The 18656-nt window shown below is 43.1% G+C and overlaps 2 protein-coding genes across 3 annotated transcripts; both read left to right on the top strand.

Annotated features, from left to right (window-relative positions):
• The first annotated feature begins 707 nt into the window (after positions 1–707).
• mcrs1 (microspherule protein 1) lies at positions 708–5303 on the top strand. 2 transcript variants are annotated; one of them, XM_053868497.1, is made up of 14 exons: positions 708–932; positions 1797–1948; positions 2042–2180; positions 2327–2461; positions 3383–3492; positions 3577–3685; positions 3778–3916; positions 4104–4179; positions 4258–4286; positions 4353–4445; positions 4514–4596; positions 4664–4751; positions 4822–4949; positions 5009–5303. In XM_053868497.1, the coding sequence occupies exons 2-14, from the start codon at positions 1797–1799 to the stop codon at positions 5093–5095; spliced, it is 1368 nt and encodes a 455-aa protein (XP_053724472.1). In that variant the 5' UTR covers positions 708–932; the 3' UTR covers positions 5096–5303. The 2 variants fall into 2 exon arrangements, with proteins under 2 accessions (XP_053724472.1, XP_053724471.1); XM_053868496.1 differs by having other exon boundaries at positions 709–932; positions 2297–2461.
• A 4178-nt stretch (positions 5304–9481) lies between these two features.
• On the top strand, positions 9482–18656 carry suox (sulfite oxidase). Its single transcript, XM_053869059.1, has 5 exons — positions 9482–9582; positions 14125–14195; positions 14540–14702; positions 15006–15278; positions 16180–18656. Exons 2-5 carry the CDS (start codon positions 14137–14139, stop codon positions 17395–17397), a joined length of 1713 nt encoding a protein of 570 aa, XP_053725034.1. The 5' UTR covers positions 9482–9582; positions 14125–14136; the 3' UTR covers positions 17398–18656.

Raw genomic sequence — 18656 nt, 5'->3', positions numbered from 1 at the left:
AGACTCTACTTTTAATATAGAATAGAGGTAATGCTGCTCGCTCCGAAACAGTTTAATACGATCACAGCCACAGCCACTATTATAGTAAAGTAAACTTCAATGATCTGTAGCGGAGGAGTTTATTAGTCAGCGCACTGTGTACAGCATGTCCTGACTTGGCTCCTGTTAAACTTTGGGAAGTGAAACCAGCACCGCTGACTGCTCATAAAAGATTATACCTATACAAAAGTGTTTAAACAATGGCGCTTAGCCAATAGAATGTGCCTTTAATTATATGAATAATGTCGTGTATACAGTATTAATGTGATGTTGAGACAGTTTGGGTCCTGGCTTAATTTGTATTTTATTACACCACCATTTGATTTCATGCATTATGTTCTGACACAAGTGATATCGGGCCTTGTGATTTACTTTAGAAGAAGTCAGGGATGTGCAAACCTTTCCACAAAGGGCCCCAGTGGCTTCATGCGCACTCTTCTACAGCCTTGTGCGAGACCTCCAATGACAAATGGCTCAATTGAGACTGAAGGACGAAATGAAGATTTAAGATGATCAGTTTTTCAGTGTCACACACAGCATTGGAATTACATTTCCCTGTCAACCGTGGTGCACTTGGGAGGAAAGGCAGTGGATTTATTAGACGTAGACTTCAGGGGACGGATGTATAAGAGGACATGCAAATTCACTCCTAACCTAAAGATGGCGATGTTGCGCCACAGCTGCGTGACATCGCTATGATTTTCCCAGGCGAGCGAGCATGGAGCTGCGGAGCTAATGCTAGCATTGTTCGTGTCGTTTAGAAATGGGGTTTTGAAGGACTGTCAAAAACAAGTCGAAGAAGCGATATTGTGTGTAATCAAGGGCCAGTTCAAGACAGTACAGATTCGTCTCTGACAACCAAATAACACCATCGAGAGACTTAATGAGAAAAAGTGAGTCGTTTTTGCTAAAGGTGGTTTTGCTAGCTTACTTACGCCAGTGGTTTAAAGATAAATGTTGCCAATCTGCAGTTAATATAGCGAGACTCTAGTGGAATGGGAGGTGCAGTACACATTATAGCAACGCCTGTGTGTTTTTCAGGCCTTCCTTAACTGTTATTAATGTAGAAAGTGTGATAGGTAGCAGTTCAGGCCTCGTTGCTAATGCTAAGTGTAAACAGAGAGGGCTGTCAACTCTCTTAGGCTTTGTTTCATTTATTATGCATATTTGTATGCATTTTTTTTCTAATTTGTAATGTCAAATCAGTGTTTTTATGCTGGTTGTATTCATTAATGAACGTTATTTCTTCGTCTGTCCGAGGCAATTTCTAGGGTTTGTTTTCGGCCCCGTGCTGCAGCTACAGCAGGGTGAATGTTTACGTTTGTTCGACTGCTTTGCAGATCGTACAGAGCAGTTAGTGGTCACTTTTATTTCCGTGTTTTTGGGATGTAATATTAGTAGAATAGATGAAAAATGTTGTATGTTCTGTGTTTCATTATAAGCGAAACCTGGGGATGTTTTACGCTGCGATGTTTACCACCTTTCTCTTCCTCTAAAATTCAAAAACGTCCCACGTTATGCTTATTTCTGGGACCTTTACATTGATATTGCACTACAGTATGTTTTTTTAATTCAGTCCAAATTGTATGCTGGCTTTTCTATGTCCAACAATGAAGTGTCCTGTTATTTAATCACGCATGCAGCCGCTACTCTTCTGCTCTTCCTAGATAAAAAAAAATGCACTGACTGACGGTATGTTTAAAAAAATACTAAAACAATCATTTCTAACTTATCCGTCTCATTTTGTTGATGGGCAGATGCAGGCCGGTGACCCTGGTGTCGGTGCACAAATAGCAGCTGGTGTTCAAAGTCGGTCTGAGGATGAAGAGTCTTTAGGAGTTAAAGATGTGAAGAGAACAGCAACACAAGCTTTTGGACTAGTGGTGCCCAAACGCAGAAGTTCGTCCAGGTAGGATGATTCCATGTTTTCTTCTTCTTGGATACATTTTGGGTACCTTGGGTATTTCAGTGAGGTCTGACTTTGAGTTCAATTCTGCCTCAGGTCGATAAAGAGAAAGAAATTTGATGATGAGTTAGTGGAGAGCAGCCTTGTCAAGTCCTCCACCAGAGTCAAAGGTCCTCCTGTCATGGAGCCCATCCGCTGTCCAGGAAGTGAACCTTCTTCCAGCGAGAAAAAGAAGGTATACTTTCGACTGAAGTAGATACTCAAAAGCAAGTAGAATTTAGTGCTTTACTATCCTGTTCTAATCTATATATTCTTCGGTACATTCTATATTTCATATTCTGTTTTCAACAGTTGACAAAAACGGGTACGTCCTTGTCGCAGCCCCTCATGATGATGATGAACCCCACTCCTCTTGCCAAGAGAGTGAAGAAAAGTAAACAGCCACTACATATCACGAAAGATTTGGGTCGATGGAAGCCCACTGATGATCTCCTGCTTATAAATGCTGTGCTACAGGTAGGTGTGAAAGCCAGTGTGTTGTACAGTAACTCATGTGACCAAAGCAGCTGCAAGAATGAATGGAATAAATATAGGGGTGGTGTAAAATGTTTAGTTTTGGCCCTAGGCTGGGTGCTTGAATGCCTTGGATTATCTGTCATAATTTCAATGATGAACCATGGCCGGTTTCATAAGTAATGTAGTTCACGTGATGACCGAAAGGTGGTAGAATCCTAATTCCTAAAATTGATATATTTATTTTGGTCTCATCTATATTGTACATGTAATCAATTTCATATACAATACACATCCTTATGTTATTGTTCTATATGGATCAATATGGAGCAAATGGATAACTTGGTTACTTTTTGGTAAGTTATTGTCATTATAATTATTATTATATTTTTATTATGTAAAATAATAGTATATATACTCCAGATTGGTGAGTAGGCCACTTTAAGTTCATTTTAGTAGGTTTTATTTTGGACTATTGGGGCGGCGACGACTGGTCGACACAGTCGACTATAATGAACTATTAAAATAGTCGGCGGCGAGTGAGTCAACTTAGTTGTGACGTCATCGCTGTCGAAGCAGGACTTGTACATTTCACGCCACATTTTGAGCAATTCAAATCTAATGTTTCAAAACAATATTTAAGTCAATACAAACACTTACAACAATTTACATCCATATTTACTGTTACTATTTACAGCATTACAATCAGACAGGTTGGCGTGTGTTGTTGTCATACGCAGTTGACTAATCTTTAAGGTTGTCTGTGACTAGTCGGCTGTCAAAATCTGTATCGATAACAATCTCTGGTACTTATCTTTTTCTCATGTATTTATGTAATGCGATCTAAGTTTACATTTTTTTATATGTGTACTGTCCATATGCAGGAAGAATATCATTAAATAGTGTGTCCTCTTCTGTCTCCAGACAACAGACCTCACCTCAGTTCATTTAGGAGTCAAGTTCAGCTGTCGTTTCACCCTTCGGGAAATTAAGGAGCGCTGGTATGCTCTCCTCTACGATCCTGTCATCTCAAAGTAAGAAACTGCCGACACACCCTTCACAGATCCTGCACTGATTCCCGCCTAAACACGAGGCTTCTTGTCCTCACCACCCCCCAGACTGGCCTGGCAGGCGATGCGCCAGCTTCACCCTGAAGCCATAGCAGCAATCCAAAGCAAAGCTCTCTTCAGTCAAGCAGAGGAAGCCTTACTTGCCAAGATTGGTTCTGTAAATATCTCATTTCCTTAAACACTTACTGCAGTTGTATGGAATTATGTCATCATTTCTTTCTTTATTGTTTGCTTGATTTTTTCAATCAGACTAGTCAGCCCAAACTGGATGTGTTCCAGGATCTTCTGAGCAAACACCCAAGTGTCTTTCACCAGTCTCGCACCCCAAAAAGTCTGCTAGTCCACTGGCAGCTACTGAAACAATACTACCTTCTGGATGACCAGAGCGGTGAGTTGAGATAAGTTGGTTGATTATATCTTCCCTTCCTTTCTTTGGGTTTGACAGCCCCCAACGGTCACACTATATAACCTGGCCCCTGAGGAAATGAAACCTCTGTGTTTGGAGAATGTCAATGTCTTAAGCGACTTATAGTTGGTGGGAGGTCTGTCAACATTAATGACCTATTTTCATACAGTCCAGCCTCTTCCCAAAGGAGACCAGGTCCTCAACTTCTCTGATGCAGAGCAGATTGTTGAAGAAGTCAAATTGAAGTAAGGACTTCTTCCCTCTCAGGAACTGCAGGGGGCAGTAGCAGTTTTAAACTCACCAGCTTGTGTTTATGCCCACAGAGAAAGCAGGGACGAAGTGCTGGAACACGGTAAGAGCCACCAGGAGATCCAGGATCCGGCTATGTCAGGTTTTGAATTTACGTGTTTGTTTCTAGAGTTGATGATTTCTGATCGTCACCAGAAGAAAGAGATTAGGCAGCTGGAGCAGGAGTTGCCTCGTTGGCAGGTTCTGGTCGACACCATCACAGGTAAACTAAATGTGTTCTGTGGGTTGACTGTTCCAAATCCCTGAGAGTGAAGTGGCTCGTGTCTCCAGGGATGAGCATGCCGGACTTTGACAACCAGACTTTGGCGGCCCTTCGAGGGCGGATGGTCCGCTACCTGATGAGGTCTCGTGAGGTGAGTCGTGATGCAGGTTTCTCCCAGAGGGCTTCTCACCTGTGACGCTGATCATCGTCTCACTCAGATCACGCTGGGACGAGCGACCAAGGACAAACAGATAGATGTAGATCTGTCCTTAGAGGGACCGGCCTGGAAAATCTCAAGAAAACAAGGTCATAACATAAGGCAAAAGTGTATTCCCAGGATGTTCTGTGTGTGCTGAACTGTCTTGCTGCTCCGCAGGAATAATAAAGCTGAAGAACAACGGGGACTTCTTCATTGCCAACGAGGGCAGAAGACCTATGTACATCGATGGTCGACCGGTTCTGACAGGAAACAAATGGAAGCTAAACAACAACTCGGTGGTGGAGGTGAGTGACGACAGCCAAAAAAGTGGTGATGACATCTGACCGCTCCTGTCTTCCTACAGATCGCAGGACTTCGATTTGTGTTTCTGATCAACCTTGAACTCATCTCGCTCATCAAAGCAGAAGCAGCCAAGATGGCGCAGCAGTGAGCCCTCGCCACCCCTCAAACTGTGCCAGAGTCAGACTGACCTCTGAGCCTTACACAGGCCGGGTCCTGCCTCTGCTGCCAAGACTTGCTTCTTCTTTTTGGTGTCTTGTCATTTCCATGTTGTGATGTAGATTCTCTCTTGGTAGAGCCACATTTTTTCCAGTGATCAGAGTTGTATTTAAATTCTGAAATAAAGCTTTTTGAAATAAGTTCGGTACATGTGAGGCTGTGTTCCGCTTTTATAGCCCATCACGTTCTTAAAAAGTTAAAGTAATTCAGAAAAGACATGCAGTTATGTAAGTTTTAATTTGAAATGAAAGCACAGCTGTTGTACGTCCACTTGTACAGCTTGACTTAATGAAACTAGTAAGGCACCAGGACTGTGTATGGCCCCACCAGGCCACACAACAGATTTTAAAGTCGTTGTCCTACAGGTGGGGGCCTAGTGGTTAACTAACGATGGCTGTATGTATGTCCGCAGTTAGACAGCAGGTGGCAGAGCGTAACGGAGCACCGTCAAAACACAGCAGAACGACCGAGGATCTTGGATAGTACATTTTTACTTTCAGTGATATACGTTCGTCCATTTGTGAGTTATTTTGACAACAAATTAACTAGTTAGAATCAGAGTCCAAATACAAAACCTCGGAGCAAGTCGATGCCGTGACTAGAAAAGGTTGAAGGAAAATTGAAATTGACAAAATAAAAATGAGTTGCTCACAAGCGGATGCCAGCAAGGAAGTTGGAAGGAAGTTCATTGTTACCGTGTGGGACGTTCTACTCTGGACTGAAAGTGCTCCGGCACCAACAATGCATTGCTGATCTTCAGTCAATCAAGTTTATTTCCACTGACATCCCTTCATTTGCAGTTTCCTTTCTGGCCCCCCACACAGGCAAACATCCAAATATTCATGTGTGGTGAATGACTCAGTTGTCACCATAGCAACCGAAACTGTGGCAGCATTCCTAAAACACGGCTCGCTGACTCTCCTACAATGCTGGCCATGTTTCAGTCACTTGACATTCAAACAACAGTATTAGCTTTGGGCATCAGCCTTATCAGGGTGTGATCCAGTTGTGGTGTTTTTAGGGGTCAGTATTAAGCAGTGCACCACTATCAACATCATTAACAGCTGTTTGAGTGGCAAGACCCAGCACATGCTGCATAAGATGGGTTTGTTGGCCCATTGTTATTTCCCATGGAGAATGGGAGGTCCGCAGGAGAGGGATGTCACTCTTTGCTCCAGGTTTATACCTGACTAAAGCATGAAACTACATGGATGGTTTTTGAATGGATTTTTGAGAGGAAAAAAAGGAACCTGCACAGGGGACAGGGAGAAGTAACAAACAGCGGAAAATAAATGTGTCAAATCCATTTAAAAAACATTTTGGAAAAAAATGTTAGAGAAAAAAATAACTTGTTTGTCCTCTGTTGTGATGTGACCAAAGAGCTACAGAGATTTCAAAGATCACAAGCAGCTGACAGCCAAACAAAACACTACGATGAAGGACCAGACACAAGAATAGACTACTGTTCTGGAAAATAGGGAACGTTGACTGTATATATAATATGGGGGGTGTAGGTCATATAAATGTAATTACAATGTATGAGGGGAGAATGATGAGGCGGACTTGCACGTTGAGGTACTCATCACAACCGTCTAGCGACCTTCATTCGGAATTGCCCTTGACCTCAGCGATCGTGAACAAATGGAATCCATTAAATCAAACAAATGAAGGTAAACTGCAATAATCTGAATGACTGTTATACTGACTGTTATATATTTATGATAACAAATGTTTAACTAGTCTGTGAGCCAGATGAACCATTCCGCATCGACAACTATAAAGTTTATTTGAATGTAATAAAGTCGTCACTGCAAAATGAAGTACAATTCTCTTCAACGGTTGTTACAAGACATCGAAGTTTGGGATTAACCAATAACTCTGCAGCAAATCTCAAAAATCCTCTGTTGCCCTCGAGCACCCGATACAGACTAAAGCAACTCATTTAATGGACAGTTTCTATCGTACCCGTACGCAAACAAATGAGCCTCCTAGTTGGTAGGGTTGGTCCGGATCACACAATTCAATGAGAGAGGAATGAGTTTTGTTTTGCTGCAGTGAATTATGGGGCGGGTGTTTTTTTCTTAATAGAGGAATATAATAATAGGGAATATCATATTGTCATAAAACATACTTTGCCGGATTGGTGGCGTCTGGTCAATTATGATGATGTATCCAACACGTATACGTAGGTAACGTATATAACTACTGACATCAAACAAATTCATGACATGTCAAATGAACTTATGGCATGAAAGACATAACCCCAACCAGAGACTCATGAAAAGGGAAAAGGATTATAGCATTTTGAACCAACTCGGAGGCCCTCATAGAATAGCAGATAACAGCCTTTCATACCAACCAGAAGGGACACAAGAATGGTCATTCATTCATTTACTGGGGTGATTGCATCTGTATAGGGTGCCTCAAGATGGTCAACGTCTTGAAAGGGTTTCTTTTTGGCGGAAAGAGTGGCAGGAAAAACAAAAACTCAAACAAACTCTGAGCAAAACGAACTGTCCTTGGTGCCATCAGATCATGTCACCACCTCAAACAGTCACTTGTTTAGAGGCCTATTTGATGTACCATCGGACAATGTCTGGAGTGGCCTCAGGTTATAAAGAGGGAATTTGCACCCTGTGTGTGTTCCATGGTGACCAATGTGAGATCAGACACCATAACCCAGCTGCCATGTCAGCGCTCGGCGATGGCAGGACTATCAACTCATAAAGCCGCTGTAAAGGTTTCAGAGATCAAGCCCCGGTGAATTTAATGTCTTTGTTCAGGTTCACTGCCAAACAGAAAGTAAATGAGTCTTATTCATATACAGATATTTGTCTCTTCTTGGTGTATTTATCCAGCTAATGTGTTCTAGAAAACATTTGCTTACTTTAGACAGGGATGCAAAGCTCTCACACACCACTGGGGATGAAAGTGCCAACACAGACTTGCTGAGCCACCCTCTCTCCACAAGGTTCTGTCCATAGTCTTCTCTCTCCGTGTGAAGGGAATGGCATTGCAAATGTTTTGTTCGTTGTCGATCGTCTTTATTCCAAGTTGTGAGTCAATGCATCCGTCCCTCCTTAGAGACCTTTTTGAGTTGCTCAACATCCTGTTGTTCATTGGCCCACATCAGAAAGTGTGTGCAGTTCATTTCCTAGTGCTATACTCTGTTGACACATGATATCTGGTCTACTTTTTGTTTTTGTAGTATGGCAACAGCGTGAAGACCCTCTGCATCTGACCAGCTGCTTCCTTCCCTATAACCTGCTGTACTGTGTTGACACCAACAGTTTTGTCTTGTCCGCTTTGTCCCTCAGGATCTTCCCTCACCGCTTTTGTTAGCATGTCTAAGATGAAATCATCGGGTACACAGTTCTGAAATGTGAGGCTTTAGATGAGGCTCAAACCCATCAGTCGATTGAAAATCTTTCTTTTTCTTTGTTTAGTTGGAATTACTCACTTCTGCTTCTAACTCGTTGCTTATCTTCTGTCACTGTTGAGCAGCACCCGTCCACTAGTTCTCCACCTGGGTGAGCCCCAAATAAGTGTCGTCCCTCTGGAGAGATAGGGCAAGTGAGCTACTAATACAGTATGTCTGCACAACCTATGCAACACTGAGAACATGTTAAGATGATATTGCTGCCACAATAGCAAGCTTCAGTCATCTTCTGTGCACCTGACACTTGCCTATAGTAAGTGATTTGTGCTCTCTGGTGACGTGCAGTTGGAAAAGCCTACAAAGTTTATTCAAGTGCAGTAAAACTGTCACTGGAAAATGAAGTGTAATGCACTTGATATGTGGTTGCCAGACTCTCGGTAAGTTACTCACAAACTCCAGCCGATCTCAAAAACCAAATGCTGCATTCAAGTTCATGATGCAGCCACCTTTGTCTTGGAATTAAATTACACTGAAGCAGGATGCTTTCAACATCCACTGCTGCATTATATACAACACATGAACTGTATGAACAGAACTCCAGGGAAAACAAGATTCCAAAAGATTTCTGACTTGGTTTTCAACATCTGTGTCACCAGATAATTTATGGGTACTGCTTCATCTGTTTCGAGGACAAATTGATTTAATACAACACATTTTCCTGGGAGTGAATGGATTTTATTTCCAACATATTATAATTAAATTACTGTAATGCATGAGATTAAAAAAACATATAAAAAAACATTTTTTTGCTACTCAGAATACGATTGATTTCAAACACAATACAGAATGTTGCAGTCACTCGAACGAAGAGTCAATGTTTACTTTGTTGCCGCTTCACGACCGAGGCAGCGGCGGCGTCCGTGAACGCATCACATATAACTTTCCAATTGGCTGCATGTGACGTTCAGCGCAGCTCGGCTCTTTCACTTGTGCTTCTTGTTGGAGGTGTTGGCGACAACTGAGCAACCGCTTCTTGGAATGTGAGTGTTTACATTTTGTATCCGCATTTAATTTATGTAATTGAGTCATGCAACACGCGTCTTTTGCGGTGATATGTGGGCCGCAAGCTGCTGTGTGGTTGCTTTATATTCGCACTGCGTTCGCTAACCTGTTAGCTACGTTAGCTGGATGGGTTACATGCTGAAAATATACAATGTGCAGTGATATAGCGTCTATAAACTACAGCAAATAACACAATGATATCGTGCGGTGAAATACTTAAATTAATTAATACTTAATAAGATGGTGACAAGTCAAATTAGTACTTGGCTTTTACAAGAAGAAATGTAATAATATTCAATTTCATCATCCAAAGGAAGCATGCTAACTGAAAAAGATAGCGTTTACGCAGGTAGTTAGCAACGCATATTCAACGATTATGAAACACCGTCGTTGACGTCAAAGAGTTAAATTCAATATTCAACTTGTGTTTTTAAGTGTATTTACTTCTGGTGAATTATTGATGAATGAATCTGTTCCTTCTGTTCACTGGCGAGATGCGTTGTGGCAGAAAAACGACTTTTTCTGTTGACTTTAAAAGTTAGTTTGAGCCCATTTTTGTCCTACAGCTAAGGCGGAAAGCTCATTCCTCTGTTGTGGATTCAACACATAAAGCAAGTTTAACATGACATTAAGTCTAAATAAATGACCAGACCTTGAGATTTTCAGTCATTCTTCTCTTTTTATGCAGTTTACCAGGTAATATAAATGACATCTATATTAACAGATGGATAAATCGGTGGGAAAATCTGTGTCGTGATATTATTAAGTACTGAGACTGTTCTGTCCGTTTTCCCATCTAGATTAGATTAGATCGCCTTTATCTGGCTCTATCTCTTTTGTATCTTCAAACTCATGACAGCTCCTGTGATATGTATGTCCCAGATTTAAGCCAAGGGTGCAGTGGTCCTGTCTGCACTATAGAAATGTTACTAGTGCACCTGGCTTTAAAAATGAATGAGGAACACTTGTAAACTAGTTTTGAAAACGGAGTCCAAGCATCAAGACTGACTCATGAGACAAACTCGACAATGTTCTGAACTTGAGACACAAACTCTTCACAACTTTTATTTGCATTTTTTTTTGCTGCCGAGCTGCAGACATGGCGCCTTTTGACTACTCGAAGGTAAATAAAACACCTTTGATTTCAGTTTTTTTTTTTCGGTTTGATGTGGTGAGGCTCAATATTTTGGCAGCATGACATTCTTTAGGTTGTAAAAATCCATATATTAGACGTGTAGTCGTGTAACCTTCAGGGTTCGGATCATGAGAAAAAATAGCAGTTTATAGTCATAAAAGTCTATTGTGTTGTCGTGTTGTAACTACTGCTATGGTTATGTTCTGTTAATTTTCTCATCTATTAAACTGTGGCTGCTACAAGTTTACAAGAAGACTGATATTTTCCATATTAAAGTTTCACATGATGAAGGTCTTGTTAACTTGTAGACTCTTTGGACTTGAGAGTGAGGTTTGATTTCCTCATGAGTCACCAGCTGCTTCTTTGAAGGACCTCAGAACTTGTATTTAGGGAGACACTGGTGTCCTACCTGACACTGCTACTTCTATCTGCTGTCTTTTTTTTATTATCATTTAAGTCCGTATTGTATTTGGACATGTCTTCTGTGCGTACTTGTGGCTAACTACCACTCTTTAAATGACCGTTTGCTCAGACTTTTTTTTTCAAATTTTACCGGGACTCAAACTAGGAGTAGCAGTGGGAAGGTTTATGTAAGATAACCCCTCTTATCTTTAATGACTCTGATAGGTTTATCAATCAGCTGATAAACCTATATGACCCCCTGTGATAGCCCTGACTTAATGGCGGTCATATAAGTGTAATTGCAGAGCTTTTCTTTCTCAGTTCGTCTTCAACAGCCATTCACAGTTTGTTTTGTTGTTCATAGACAATGACCATCGGGGCTATTTTGAACGAGAGTTTGCTTTATGCATTTTCTTGTAGAGATAAGTACAAAGATTAGGGGGGAATTATCGCTTTGAACACTTGCTAGACAGGAAATAACAGTTGATTATGACTTCTTCTTATAAAAATATACGTCATGAAATGGGTTCATTTTTAGTATGAGGCGGTAACAAACTCAAAGGTCACAAAGACAGGAAATCCCATCCTGAAAACAAATATGTAACTGTAAAGGTTTCAAATTGACTGTCAATATTTAGCAAGTCCACATGTCATCTGCAGCACAAATTAAAAAGAATTTCTCTTCTAGCAACAGCAAATCGAGGTATTCCAGTGTCAAATGTTTCGATAAGTAAAAACTGCAAATACCAAGTGTAGTAGAAGGTTAGGCTTTGACGTAGACAGAAGGTTTGTGTTTGTGTAACTATCAATAAGTAAACATTGCAGGAGTGATAAACTTCAATTCATTTTACTGGAACATTGGCAGGCCCACCATATTTGATTTTTTTTCCTATGTTTTGAGAGTTATCCAGTGTTAGCAAGATGAAACGTCACCTTAACGTACACAAGTGTGACAGAATGATGTTCTTGATCTTTTATAAAGAACAAACACAAATTGCTCCATTTCGCTGATTCCTTTTGCATAACAAAATTGACATCATGAAAGTCTGTTCATGGAATGTTGCCATGGAATAAGGACACACATCGGAACTGTGTAAGGGCTCCTCAAATCATTGTCTTGCTGGGTAGTGTCACGTCACCCTGTTTCCATGTTACACTAGCTTGAAATACAGTAACGTCTTGCCAAGATGGTACATCTTCCATTTCAGTGTGTTCCGTTGATGTCAGTGAAAAAGGAGGCCGTTTTATTTTGCTGTTTTCATAACTTAACCAACTGAGGTCACTGACATGCTTTTGCTTTACACTCATCCATGGGTCTGTCAATCCCTACTCTTTAGAGCAACTCTGTAACTCCACCAATACAAGCTGTCAACCGAAGAACAAAGTGCTAAAAACAGTGCACGGATTATCGAAACATAAAAAGTTGCTGTTTCTAACTCAGGGACTGAAGTTTAGAGTGGATCATTTTGCCCAACATTATAGGGACATGTGAAACCTCCTAACTGGATATCTGGACTTCAGTCAGACCCTGTCGCTCTGACAAGTGTGGTTCTTTATGAAAAGGCATCATCAAGAGATTTTGCTGTTGCTCCACAGTCGACCACACAATAAGACAGTGGTCAACCAAGAGGGGAATGATCAGAAACCAGCTCATCTTTTCCCAGATAACAAGCTCAAGTAAATAAGTTCCTGAGAGCTGCAAGGTTTTATCATGTTTTTCGGTCCATATCCCATTCATGTTTAAGTTGTTTTTTTCAGACTTCACCCCACACACTGGAAAGAGTGGTCTTCCTCACCTGCACATTTTCATTTTGATAGACCCCTTCTTTCTGCTCCTAACATCTGTTGGCGCCTGGCTATTCTCCTGCTCTAGTATGTGGTGCTTTTTCAAGTGTTTGTGGTGGAATTTCTCTCAGAGCTATGGCTTGGCAAACATTGCACATTGCTGTCTGTTTTTAGTGTCAACTACTTCCACACAGTTGACATGTTGTGGTTGGTTAGCCCCAGAGGAGCTCAGTGCTTCCCTGCTGTCTGCAAACAGTGGAATAGATTTACTAGGAAGAGACTGGTCTCATTGAGCTAGTTTGACTCGACCTGTTAGTGCCATTTGCACAGGTCCAAGAACAGTTAAGTGAGTGTTGGATGCAGTGTTTCTGTACGCTGTGACTGCAACATCACTGCCCAACTAATGGGGCCTGGAGTGGGAATTTTCGGTGACCAAGCCAGCCTTCTTGTGGCATATACTCTCCACTGGTTCTCACAAGGGGCACACATCCTACATTTAAGTGCTTTTTTCAGCTAACTAAACTAAAGCGAATGCAGTCTGCTATCTGCCGTAGCATCAGTCCCATTGAAGATCAACTTATGTTTGCACAAAGCTCGTGGAGCTACTGCAAAAGAGCCCCCTCCCCCTCATGTTTACACCTCCTCAGCCAGGGGCCTCCTCTGCCCCTGGTCAGATTAGGACGTGCAGTGAGGTTTAACAGGGCGGTTGGGTTTCTATAAAAGTGCTTTTATGTCCCAAGGACAAGAACTGGCTTTACAAAGGGCAGTAGCTAAGGCTGAATTTCTCAAGCGGCTCGACACACAACAGGATCTATTTTTACTGTCAGGGGCCACAGTGTGCCGGACTGGGTTCTGTAGTAAGCATTTTTGTAAAGATAAGCAGTTTGACTGTTAATCATTCCCAGAAGTGTTTCATTAAAATGGCGTCTCATCGTTGTAACTCTGTCTTTGCTTGCCAATCCACTGTTAGGGCCACAGGTTGACACAATATGGTTTACTGCAGTGCTTTGTACTGCTGGGGCCTGCTTCATTCTTCAGCTGATGTCAACTGATTCTGTGCTGGAGCATGTGGTGCTACTTGGGTTTGGGTCAACAAGAATAATTTAGGTTCTTCTGTGTGGTTGCCATCAGAAAAAAAGTGTGAACTGAGATATTTGTGATTAGAATTGAATGTATGAACTTTCTTTTTTGTCCACAGAACACTAATGCGATGCTGCTGCTCCGGCGCTCTAAATGTCTGATCCAGTTTGGGGTGCTCAACACCCAAAGGTACTTTATTAAAGAGAACCTTTAGGGTCATTTGAAGTTCCATCATGTCAGAGATCAGTTTCCTCAGATCAGGATAGAATGTGAGAAATACAGACATTCAGGCTCAAATTTTTATTTGAGTTTCAGCGTCTTCCTCAGCTGAGGTGTTTGACCGTAAAACTTGTGGTTCCTTTTGACTCAATAATACATTGTTGTTAAAAACACACACGTATGCCGACTAGTCGTAAAGGTAGTGGGTAACTGGTCAACTATCAGAATAGTGGTGACTTAGAGGTTTACTGTGGTCACACCCATTAGAATAAGAAAAATCCTGATGTCTTTTTTGCCCCTAAATCTTTTCGCAGACATCCAGTGACCCCGGCGGTGTCGTCCTTCGCTGTCCGCCTCTGGAGCAACAGTACTGAACACCAGCGGTCAGACTCCTGGCAGCGATGGAGACGAGGCTTAGTGGCCGGGATGCTGGCTGGTTCTGGAGTGGTTCTGGCGTACGGCCTTTGCCAACACAAGGTGAAACTGCGCATGTGTTACATGTGTGGTTCAAGAACTTTATCCCTTAAATAAAACGTCAATGATTTCTGCTGACTCATCAGTGCTAGTTGAGTAGGCAAACAGTGGTGTGGTGTTCTGTTTTTTTAAATATAATATTAAATATCAAATAATATAAGTGAACACAAATGCAGTCATTTATTGTTATGAATGGAGCGTTTTATGTTTGTGTGTTGTTGACACAGTAGTTGGAGTCACTCAGAGAAGATAAGCTCTATCCCCTGCTGCAGAAGTACACTAACACAAGGTTGTCTTCCAAAACAGGCGGAGCAGTCCCACAGCATGGCCCCTGACATGGTGCGGAAGTCCTCTGTTCTCCCAGTCTTCAGCCAGGAGGAGGTCACCAAGCACCGCTCCCTGGAAGACAGGGTGTGGGTCACCTTCCAGGGTGGTGTGTATGACATCACCGACTTTGTCAGCGTCCATCCCGGTGGTAGCAAGATCATGCTGGCAGCAGGGGGCGCTCTGGAACCCTTTTGGTCCCTGTACGCTGTGCACAACCAGGAGCATGTTTTGGAGATCCTGGCGGAGTACAAGGTGGGAGCGTTTGAAGTCCTGCCAGGAAGACGTCAGCTTTATGTAAACGTGTTGGCATTTGGCTACTGATGACTCGACCCACTGTGTTGACGTAGTGGGAGGGAGAGGAAGAGACAGCGCTTTAAGGATAGTCATCTGATCAGACAACAACTTAATCTGCTGGGTAAATATTGGTGGCGTAACCTGCATATGATGCAGCGTGTTTCCCTGGGAATATTCTGGGAAGCATTTCCTCAGCGAAACTCTAGCCTCCTCATGAAAATGAAATCTCCTACTTGAGTGTCTTATATGCATTCGTTCACAATTGTGTAGCTTCACATTGGTGGAGCTGGGGTTGATTCAGATTTGGTTTGATTCGCGATCCGATTTCATGTGGATTTGGTTGAAGATATGAGTCACGATTGCACTTTTCCTTGACTGTGGGAGGGATTGTCTCATGCTGTAGAAGAACCCTCTGTTTGATACCAATGATGTGGAAGTATTGATTTTAACATCCCGGTTCAAGCTCCACGCTGTACCTGCTGATGCTGTGTTCAACAATCGATTTGAGGATTTCATGGAACAATGTCAGGTCAAGCAAAGAAAATCTATTGATTTTTTTTAATTGATTTTGAAACTCAGACCTACTGGTAGGTAATTCAACAAAAAATATGATCATAAAAAATAAACTTACCACATTTAATTACACTTTGATATTTTGACACTGAAGTGCGCATCACCTTAAACATCAAGGAGGAATTTACCAATTTAAATTTACCAGTCACAGTCTCATTCGTCTCCTTTGTCGTTGATGGTGTTGACATCACATTGTATCGTGAGGTGCACTGAGAATTGTTTCCTGTGAGGGGTTTGAGAAGACACATGAATATGAAGGTTACCTGAAACACTTCTGCTCTTTCAGGTGGGTGAGCTGAGGGCAGAGGACCAGCAAAAGCAGGAGGCTGTCAAGACATTGGACCCGTACTCCACGGACCCCGAGCGCCATCCTGTCCTGCGCATCAACAGCCTGAAGCCCTTCAACGCCGAACCGCCTCCCGAAATCCTGACTGACAGCTACATCACTCCTTCAGCTCTGTTCTTCAAAAGGAACCACTTGCCTGTTCCTCAAGTGGACCTGGACACATACCAGCTGCAGGTGGAGGGCCTGCCCTCGGGGGCTACAAAGCTCTCACTAGAGGAGCTGAAGACCCGCTTCCCCAAACACACAGTGACTGTCACGCTGCAGTGTGCCGGGAACCGGCGCTCTGAGATGAACAAGGTGAAGCAGGTGAAGGGCCTGAACTGGGATATCGCCGCCATCAGCACGGCAACATGGAGCGGTGCCAGGCTGCGAGACGTTCTTCTGGCTGCTGGTTACAGTCCAGACGTGGCCCACTGGGCTCATCATGTTCACTTTGAGGGACTTGACAAGGACGTGACGGGGACGATGTATGGGGCCTCCATTCCTCTGAGCAAAGCCGTGAGGGAGGAGGGCGAGGTCATTTTAGCTTATGAGATGAACGGCGAGCCCATCCCGGCAGATCACGGCTTCCCCGTCCGGGCTGTGGTCCCCGGAACAGTGGGGGCCCGCAGTGTGAAGTGGCTGGGAAAGATCGTTGTGAGTGCGGAGGAGAGCAACAGCCACTGGCAGCAGAACGACTACAAGGGCTTCTCCCCTGGCACGGACTGGGACACGGTGGACTTCAGGTCTGCACCAGCCATCCAAGAGCTCCCCATCCAGTCTGCCATCACCACACCAGTGGATGGCGCCATGGTGGACCGAAGTGAGGAGGAGGTGACGGTGAAGGGCTACGCCTGGAGCGGAGGGGGTCGTGAGGTGGTACGAGTGGACGTCTCCCTGGATGGAGGGAAGACGTGGCATGTGGCTGAGCTGAGGAGTGGGGAGAAGGGTCAGGATCCAGAACCTTCTCCTCATCTGGGGCAGGCCTGGGCCTGGAAGCTGTGGGAGGTGACCGCTCCTCTTCCTGCGAAAGCCCAGGACCTGGAAATAATCTGCAAGGCAGTGGACAACAGCTACAACATGCAGCCGGACACCATCGCCCCCATTTGGAACCTACGGGGCGTCCTGAATAACGCATGGCACCGAGTCAGGGTGAAGGTCCGAGACACCACAAACTGAAAGCCTTTCAGTCAGTAATGAAGAACATATAAGAAAAACTGCAGTGTATTTGAATGAGATTTTTTTCTTCAGGTCTTATGATTGAGCACGACCAAATGCTGTGGATACAGCAGTGGGTGAATTAAGTACATTGAACATATTGTGAGACGTGAGGTGACGACCTCCATATATGTGTGACATGAGAAGCTCCTGATTGAGAGATGCACATGACTTGAATGATCGCTGGTGAGTCTGATCTGGCGCCCAGCAGAGGAATGACTAGCTGCCATTTTAGGATGTATTTTCAATGAAAAACACAGCAAGCTTTGCTCATAGTGTGGTCTGAGGTTTTCAGAATGAGAGCATGTTCAAACTCCCTGATCTTACCCGAGTCTATTGTGTAGCATCATGTTTGCCATGCACATTTTATTTCCGTCTCATGTTTCTATATCATGTTTGCACTTGAACAAATCATCATCAGTCTGAATTAATATGGAATATGTCATGAGGACATACCGCTGCTGTTAGCATCGTCCAGCTACGAGGCTGTGGGTGAAACCCTAACCACCAACACGTGACGTTGTTGAACCTCCATGAAGATTACAGTAGTGGGTCGGGCAGGTGAGTACAGATGGTTTCTAGCGACAGAACGCAAACTACATGCGTTCAGAAAAGAAGGGAACAGAACGTTTAATAGCTGGATTTTTCTTTTTTTTAATGAAAATAAAGCGGTTTGCTGACAGCTGGTCGTGGAGACAGTGTGATGTTTACCTTTTCGTTACCTGACTTGCTCTCCTTTCTGCCAAGGGGTCGAACCTGTCACACTGTTTGCTCCGGTACTGAACAGCAGCGGTTATGGTCACCAGGACACTTTACTGTGTTAAAAAAGAAATAAGCTCCAGATGAGCCGTGACCTAAAATCATTTTCACACCTCCCGAAATGTGAAAGATTTAGATTGGCTGCCTCGCATAATTACTAATGTTCCTCAAGGTCAATTCAATCATATCTGACCCAGTGCGCCCCCTGCTGCTGGAGAGTGAACGCTGTCGAGGTCGGTAGCTGAAGCGCAGGCAGCGCCACCTTCAGCTGTGACTGCGTTATTGCGGCGAGGTTGATGTTTCGGCGAGAACTGAACATGAAGAAGAGACAAACTGGAGTTTTTAGATCCTTATACAACGTCTGTGTATTTTTTAGATTAGATTTGATGATCACACCACCGCATTATTGAATAAGAGAACAAATAAAGTGCAATAAATACAAATGTTAATCAGAATCCAAT

This window comes from Synchiropus splendidus, chromosome 6 (genome assembly GCF_027744825.2).
Source record: "Synchiropus splendidus isolate RoL2022-P1 chromosome 6, RoL_Sspl_1.0, whole genome shotgun sequence".
Lineage (NCBI taxonomy): Eukaryota > Metazoa > Chordata > Actinopteri > Syngnathiformes > Callionymidae > Synchiropus > Synchiropus splendidus.
The sequence above is the reverse complement of the archived record's forward strand: the minus strand, read 5'-3'. Positions and strand labels throughout refer to the sequence as shown.

Excerpts from the sequence above, each read along its gene's own strand:
- mcrs1 (XM_053868496.1), top strand. The coding sequence starts at position 1,797 with ATGCAGGCCGGTGACCCTGGTGTCGGTGCACAAATAGCAGCTGGTGTT. Across the intron at positions 2,462-3,382 it reads TTATAAATGCTGTGCTACAG|ACAACAGACCTCACCTCAGT; the intron begins GTAGGTGTGAAA and ends TTCTGTCTCCAG. Across the intron at positions 4,446-4,513 it reads TCTGGTCGACACCATCACAG|GGATGAGCATGCCGGACTTT; the intron begins GTAAACTAAATG and ends TCGTGTCTCCAG.
- suox (XM_053869059.1), top strand. The coding sequence starts at position 14,137 with ATGCTGCTGCTCCGGCGCTCTAAATGTCTGATCCAGTTTGGGGTGCTC. Across the intron at positions 14,703-15,005 it reads ACGGCCTTTGCCAACACAAG|GCGGAGCAGTCCCACAGCAT; the intron begins GTGAAACTGCGC and ends CTTCCAAAACAG. Across the intron at positions 15,279-16,179 it reads AGATCCTGGCGGAGTACAAG|GTGGGTGAGCTGAGGGCAGA; the intron begins GTGGGAGCGTTT and ends CTGCTCTTTCAG.